At 36.4% G+C, this 8,727-nt stretch overlaps 1 protein-coding gene across 1 annotated transcript in view; it reads right to left on the bottom strand.

The window, feature by feature from the left end:
- Window positions 1–5,553: 5,553 nt before the first annotated feature.
- Window positions 5,554–8,727, bottom strand: part of LOC110446929 — a 7,489-nt gene continuing 4,315 nt past the window's right edge. Inside the window, exon 2 of the mRNA XM_021492275.1 lies at window positions 5,554–7,846. Coding sequence (XP_021347950.1) covers window positions 6,606–7,790 — 1,185 coding nt within the window. The 5' untranslated portion in view covers window positions 7,791–7,846 and the 3' untranslated portion in view covers window positions 5,554–6,605. The remainder of the gene's footprint in view (window positions 7,847–8,727) is intronic.

Raw genomic sequence — 8,727 nt, 5'->3', positions numbered from 1 at the left:
TGAGTATTCTCTGATGTTGTCTCTTTCAACAGATTCTAATTGTGCTAGTACAGAACTAGAACGACGTTCAGTAACAAGCCTAAATGGGATCCGAACGTGTTTGATGAGATACGTCACCCTAGATGCTACATGGGTTGCTCTCACTGTCGCTATCTGCACTCCTTGAATATGTGAAAGCAAAATTGAAGGCTCAGTGTTGGCCACCTTGTGGATGAGATGAGAAGACAAGTCTGGCAAAGGACAGGAAACAGTCTAGCGATTGGCCAGATTTCTTGTTACCTGATACCAATCAAATAGCTAACAGCGTACCAATTTTGTTATGACATATTTCAGGAATGCAGAGAGCCAAAGAGAGCGAAACCCCGAACTTAAATGCAGCAACAATGTCATAATCTTAAATCGATACCATACTATTGACAACGCTACAGTGGTTTCCTCCCGTTTTTTCGGTAGATTCAAGTGATCAATAAGAGCCGATGTAAAATGACGAGTATTCCCAATATGAGTCGAAAACAAACACAACATTTCCTATTTTTTAATTGTTAACAGAATGCTAATGTGATAAAGAATATGTGCTATTATATGGTCTATTTTTAGGTGCTCAGCACTGACAAATGTTACCGATATTCAAGAACATTGTCATGACATTAGGAATCGAGTGGACCGTTAAAGCAAGACATCCGGAAGCATGTGCAACCCACTGTCGACGACATCCGCCGTGTGTGTCCTTCGTCTTCAACGCCGAAAAACAATATTATCAAGGTCACAATCAACGCTTCAGTATTGTCACTACAGGACAGGCGAGCACATAACAGGGAGTTCACTATTTCACTTAAGTTTAAATATTGACATGAACATGCCTGACCAATTCCCTAGCTTGACGTCACTGAAGGACAGGGCATGCGTAACACTGCAGGCAATCTATGTTGCTAGAAAGGTTAAGATATTATATTAACAGACATATGTCACTTAGCATGTGACTAGAAGAGCCGTTCCCCGCCTTGATGTTTTGACAAATCTCAAGCCCAAGGGTTGATTTTATTTGTTGATTTCTCTGTCACACATTTAAGGAGGGGATGCTTATTGTTCTGTCATCCTTTTGTTTCAATGAGGGTAAATTACCCTAGGATTAGAAAAATGCCATTATGACCCCCGTCATAAATCTGGATCAAAAACCAACCCAGAAAACTACAGACCAATCAGTTTAACATCAATTATAGGAAAATTAATGCAAAGAATTATCAAGGATGCCATTGGGGAACATATGGATACCAACAATCTTTTCTCCAAGTGTCAATATGGATTCACCAAGGGAAAAACCCAGCTGCTAGAGGTTCTTGAAGATTGGTCTGAACAAATAAACAATATACAACAGATAGATATTATACACCTTGACTTTAGCATAGCATTTGAGACTGTCCCTCACAAACGGCTGTTGTTTAAATTAAAACAATATGGGATTCAGGGGAAGCTACTCCAATGGATAAAAAAATATCTAAGCAGGATGAAGGTGGTGATCAATGCAGAAATGTCCAATAACAGGAACAGTTAAATCATTTGCTAATGATACCAAGTTATACTCCGGAATTTCGAATGACGATGATAAGAATACTCTCCAGGACGATATCCACAGATTATGTGACTTGACAAAAGATTGGAACATGAAACTAAATGCAAAAAAAATGTAAACACATTTCAGTATGAAATCAAACCATAGACTCAGCTTATACAACAAAAAAAATGAACTAAATGAAGTAAACATTGATAAAGTGATCAAAGAAAGGGATTTGGGAGAAGTATTTTACCATAAACTAAATTTTAGTGAGCATGTCAAAGAGTGTGTCTCGTACGCCAACAGAATCCGCTGACTGATATTTCGGACCTTCACATTTATAAACAAAAACATGTTTTTCCAATTGTTCAAGAGTATAGAGCAGTCACATTTGGAATATGCCACATGCATACTGGGCTTCCCCAGTTTAGAATATAAAAGGTTGAGAGGAGATGTCGTACAACAATACTACATTTGTAATATGGTAATACTATTAATCTATTGACATCGTCAGCCGTAGACATCAGTCTTCCGACGTTTCAACCCTTATTCCGTAAAGACCAATGGGTCGACAGTACACACTGCCAGTCATTAGATGGTCCTTAACTAATCCGGATTCAGTACAAATTGATATTTACAAAGAACAGATGTGTACACAATTTGTGTGACGTCGCAACAAGTATAACTACGTCACTGTACGCCAGTGCATGAGGACCATAGTGACTCGATAATGGCTTCCTCAACCAATAATTGTAGAAATACAGACAATGGCACTTTCACTCGATGCAATTTCCCAAAGCGAGAACATTTTGTAACGAATGCAGACTCGAACACAACCACAAAAAAAACAATGTCTATGTTATAGTGAAAGCGATAAACCACAGATTCCACCAACTGAGGAGGTAGTTTTGGTATAGTTTTATGTGAAGTATCAGACTTATCACCGAAATCAGAGTCTAAATTAAAATGTGTTTTGGCACCAATTATTGTGTGAATGAGGTGTTGGGATTTAAATCTATCATTTATGATAGGGATTGGTTCAGGCATTGACAAAATCAGGTATAACAAACATTTTGACACATTCTAAGGTGATGTCTATGGAACGCTTAACAAACTGCTCAAATCAGGGGGAGATACCTAACCATTAACATTAAAACAGTTACAATAAAACCTATAGCATTAATTTGTATGTTTAGATATAGAGCCCCTACCCCCAGGCTGTACGGTCTTACCCGCTTACAACGTGTACATAGCAATTACAGATGGAACCTTGTCTATATCTTTCCATAGTATTAAAATGACACGTAGAAATAAGGTTTTTCCATAGTGATATCTTCATACTGCGATATTACCGCACAGACCATGTCATCAGCATCAGATGACAATATTGTTCAGGCAGGTTTACCAAACGAACTGTATTCATCAAAATCATGAAGAGTGATATTAGCACTTGAATAACGTATTTTATCTGTAATACCATCCTCGATATCCAGGGGTTACGCTCACTTTCGCTCTCTACACCCCTGGAATACATTTGTATGTCATAGCAAGATTGAAGGCACGAAGATAGCTGTTTGATTGGTCTCAGGTAAAAATAAAACTGACCAATCGCTAGGCTGATACCTGTCCTTTGAAGATTACGAAGGATAGACGTCCGACTGCAACGCCTGGCAACTTTTACCGTTACGTGACCGCGAGATTCTGTTGATGTATATCAAAGGATCGAACTAGTCTTCTTGTCTCATCAACAAGGTGGCGCACACCGAGCCTTCAATTTTGCTATGACATATTACAGGGGTGTAGAGAGCGAAAGTGAGCGTAATCCCTGGATGAGGTTTATTATAACCTTTTTTTAGTGTACACACAATTAATTGCGAGGTTAGCTATTGCTAGGTAATGTAGGTATATCGTAGGCATTACTTCATAACTGTTCTGATCTAGCGCGTCAGAAAAAAATTGCGCATAATTATAATAGCATTACACCGGTTAATAAAAAAAAAATATGGTCGATGTATTAACAGAACATAAAGTAATCCTATTATTCTAAAAAGTTAATTTATGTTTTAGTTTTAGTTTAACAGTACAGTAGGTGTCATTGTTACCGACTTAAGTTTCATATTCAATATTTTAACTGTTTTGAAGTGATTCAAACATAATTTCTGATAGACTATGAAAATATTGCTGCAAAAATTTAGTTTAAATTAAACGTTTTACAAATGAGGTTGTCTGTATTTGTTTAAAATTCATACATAGGTAATGAATGCTTTAAAGCTAAGTTAAACATACGTTTGTCATCACGACACATTTTACGTGTTGTGAATTAATAGTCATGTTTCGTGAATTAATTTATAGACGGTTTACTAATAGACTGTTACAAAATGAAACGTGTGAATCTTAATCATTACAATTTCTTATTTAAATAAACGATAAGTCTTTTTTATATAAAAACACATCTTTAATATATTGTAAAGGCACAACAAAGTGCGCCAACACTTTGGAACAAAATATGTACATGATATGATCGTTCGCTCTTGCTGAGACTGTTTGGAAGGTTCTAGAGGTATAGTTTATACCATATATCAACAGTGTTCGTTATACCACTTTATCATAACCTAGTTCAATTCGTAGGTCGTCTTAAAGCGGTCCACAAATTAGTATCCGTGCATATAGGGCTTTTGCAACCAGCCAATATCTTTCTCAACTCCCTCGGGAGCATACAGCCGGTGTTGTCATTTCGGCGCTTACAGCTAGCATTCTACAATTCTAGCACTGCCCAACACGTACTCATTTACAGCTGAGTAGACTGGAACAAGCGGAGTAACGTTTCTTGCTCAAAGATACAACACAGTGCCGTGCCGTGATTCTAACACGCAGCCCTTCGGTCACGAGCTCGGCGTCCTACCACTAGACTACCGTGCCTCCTCAACAACACAACACATGGTTTATATATGTGTATGTTTCCTAAAGTAATACAACATCACGTAAAGTGCGGAACTACTTGTACACAAGTAATAAAAACGGATTCTTTGAATCGTTTACATATGGCGAGATATACATATTTGCAAAGAGGGTTGCATCACTGTTTTAAATACCTCCAGATATTTGTTCGAAAATTAAGATTTCAACAGAGGAAGTTATTTGAATCATTACTGCAGAAAAAATCTGCCGCGACAGTAAGAAATTCATTACCTGAAAGTAAAATATTGTACAAATACATTATTACGAAGTTTTCGAAGTAATCTGTATAACAAAAAACATATTAAACACTGATGCAAAAAGTTCAAGTCGTGTGTGAGAGAGGATATAGGAATAAGATATTTTGTTGAAGACAAAATCCAACTTATAATTAACGTCAGCAGTATGATAAGGTCGTTAAGTATGCCATTCTCCTTAAGGTACACTTATCAACAATTCCTAAGAGCACACATCCGCGCCGGATACAGATCATAGAGAGGAAATAATTAATGAGTTATGAATGAGGCTGATGGCTTGTATATAGTTATGTTTATAACTTCTTATGATATAAGTATGAAATTTATTTATATCATAAGAATTTATTGTAATGCAAGTAGCGTGCAAATGCTGGTGAAAAGCAATTTTATTTAATGTTGCCCATTTGATATAATACATATACATATTTCAAGAATGTGGCAAAATACCTATAGTATATAATAAGGAATACATATCGTATGAAATATCTATATTTTGAACAGAATAGCTTTTGGACAGCATACCTGTGAAACAGAATGAATACATGTTTATAGTAGTTGAGAATACTTACAGTACAGAATATATGTTGAATAGAATACATGTAGTATAGCATAAATATTTATACCAAAAGACTAGCAGTGTAGGATATTTATAGTACATAATATTTGTGCTCATTGTATAACAGAATATCTAGTACAGAATACACTTTGTCTAAGTAGTATTTAGCCATACAAGTGAAATATATGCAACGAGTCTCTGAAAAAAAATTAAAGATACAACATCAATTTTAAATTTGTAATCAAAATAGTTCTGAAATACATTTTTTACTAATAAAAAAAAATGATGTTGAAAATCTTACATGAGCTATTCGCCTTTGGAAACATATTTTGTTTTTTTATGTTGATGTGAACTTTGTTAATATGTTCATTACTTATGAACATTAAGAAAGTATTTTTGTATCAGTGAAATGAAGAAAAACTACGTATTTACTGGAACAACAAGCAACCAAAGGTATAAAATGTGTACCATTATCACGCGCTGTATATATGACCTTATATCAATCTAGTAAAGTTACAGTTTCGCTGAGCTAATATTCCGCTACTACTTATCCGATTGTTCCAGTATTCAGCCGCCACTTGGTCAGTCCACCAATTAACTTTCAAACAAGTGTTATGTACACGAATATGACTGGGTTAGCAATGCTCCGTTCTATGAACTTTTAAAATTCCTGAACACTTGAAGGAACCTTTGCAATAAACAATTGCGATACTGAAAGCCAACAACCAAAACAGATCTTCGATATTATTTCTCTTATCCATTGTTCGTATCTAAAATAAAACACATACTCATCTTCCTTTGTACAAATTCACTTTCGTATCATTGTCTGAAATGGCATTTAAAAACAAAATGACAGTACTTGTCTTGTGCAAAAACAAAAGTTTGTTTGATTCAAATCAAAACTCCGTAAGATACGTTCTTCGATAAAGTGATCACAGATCACTATGCTATATAAAATTATAGGACTCTTTCATGTCCAGGGGCTTAGGATAAGGAAATTCCACCATCGGAATTTTCAAATTTGGCAAAACCCTCTGATGGAATTTCCCTATCCTATACACTTGGGTATGAAAGAGTATCTTTCTCTCTTTCCAACTACAAGAATAAGCCAAGCAACCAAGAAAAGTGCGTTTGGAAGGGCTACCATTAATCTCACGCACACATACAAAATGGCAGTCCTTTTGTTGTGCAAATAAACTCAATTAAAATTGAAGCAGAGTAAGTGGCGAGTCTTGAGGAAGCGATCACAGGGCTTTGTTTTACAGAATTTAATATGTAATGTACGTCACAGATTTAACATCACTTTGGCGTCATCCAAGGCGTCTTTGTCAGGTCCACAGAAAGGTACAAAGTAGTATGCATAGGCATGCTTCCCAACTCTCTTCTCGAGGATAAGAGTTAGGCACTCCTCCTCTTTGTATTCAATGTACTGTGATTCACCTCGGGAATAGCGGCATTGTTCACACGTCTGGGGATCCGATACAATTTGTTGTTTGAAGTCTGCGTGTACAACAAATACCATATCTCGCACCTGAGGTATTTTCACAAAAATGGTTTCCGTGTAACAGTTGTCTGGAAGGTTCCACAGCATGCACATGTTTATTTCAATTCTTTTCCACTTGCCGAAACTTGTGTCGAGATGCATCCAAGCTCCGCTCGGCGCATCGCGCTTATACATGTATCTAAGTTGGTCATTGTCCATATCTTGGTCACAGGACTCCAAGGCACACCTAAGCCCCACTGGATATTTGCCTCTGTCTACAATGTACACTCCGTTTGATTCCATCACAGCCAGAAGAACGCGTTCGTCGGCGCATTGAGCCAGAAAGTGATACAACTCCAGAAATACAGGTCTGAGCAGCAGACTTGAAATTTGCCGGCTGCCAAGAAGTCTCAGTTTATTTGCCATCTGTTCAATTTCTTCACAAACAGGATTGATAAGTAGGTCATCGTCTGCATCAGAGGTAATGTTATCTACCCTATCAAAATCAATGGCGCAAACAAGTCTATCCCACCAGATGTCACGTGATGAGCTGGCATCCAGTGGCTGCACATATGATAATGAGTCGGGGAGTTTAACAATATCCAACCAGAGCGGTAAAATTTTCTCATGCAAATTCCCATCATTGTTTAATATATTGTCGGCCGTGAGCATGTCCAGATCCCGTTGGAATGTTCGATTTTTTAAACATTTTTCCGTGAGCAGGACTATCACTGTCTTTGATCGTTTAAACGCCTCGATTTTCTGTTTTTGGGCTGAAAGCTTTGGAATACTATCACGAGCGAGGTCGAAACATCTGAATCCCTCTTTGGTAAGTTCTGTGGTGGCTGTATGAACCCAGGCCTTGCAACGTAACGAATGATCATGGATGAAGGTAGCGTGGTAACATTTACCTACGGGCAATACTTTCAGGTTCCTATATTTTTTGAGGGAGGCCTGGCGCATTAAAGGACATTTTGAACACGCCATTAAAACAGATTAGATGATATATCCCCACGAGTCACACTCCCTTCTTTGGGAAAAACCTGCAAGGTAAAATAATCATATTGATTAAGATATTTGATTTGAATGCTCAGCATTACTTCTGAGATTTAAACGAATCTTCTAAATAAATCTCACAACAAAACATTCGTTGGCATTTTCTTTCTATCAATGAAGCCGTTCAACATGAAAAACACAACCAAAGTAATAACATAGCAAATATTTCATTAGACACATTATAGCTTCAGAATTAGTTTAGTTGGATATATTGATTAAATGTAAAAAAAAAACTAAAAAAAAACTTTAAATATATATACATTTGTATATGGTGATATATCATTAAAGCAATCTGAATATTTTGTTTTGTTATTAATATTTAATTTCTCATTGTGGTGAAGCTTTTATGATTGGAGCGTGGTTGATTGATAATCTGTGCCATACATATGAAATATATTAGCATCCTCTGTCGGGAAAGGACAGCATTGCCAACTTTTTATTGATTATTTAACTTGTTTAATCTGTCAATATGAATTGAGCATAATGCTTCCTCCTAAAACGTTATCATTCATATTGAGTATATGTGGCAGCAAATTATCAACAAGCAGGTCGACATCATATTAACATTGCTCCATCTTAATAGAGGGGTAGAATCACTCCTTCACATTCTACCATATTTATATATATGTGTGCGTATGTCAGCTCAATATCACATCCTTAATCCAAATATACATGTAACCAATCCGCAGGAAACATCCATTCCTTGTCGGCGACAAATGATGCCTTACAAGGTGGTAAGTTCCAAGGTTTATGAACCTGTCAGAATGCCTCTGAATTATAGTCCAGTTAATTCATAGATTAGCATCTACCTAATTGTGACATTATATTATTTTTCACATTGATGTGCATCTATATTTTAATGGAAAAA

This window comes from Mizuhopecten yessoensis, unplaced genomic scaffold (genome assembly GCF_002113885.1).
Source record: "Mizuhopecten yessoensis strain PY_sf001 unplaced genomic scaffold, ASM211388v2 scaffold3053, whole genome shotgun sequence".
Lineage (NCBI taxonomy): Eukaryota > Metazoa > Mollusca > Bivalvia > Pectinida > Pectinidae > Mizuhopecten > Mizuhopecten yessoensis.
This window is presented reverse-complemented; position numbering and strand designations above follow the sequence as displayed.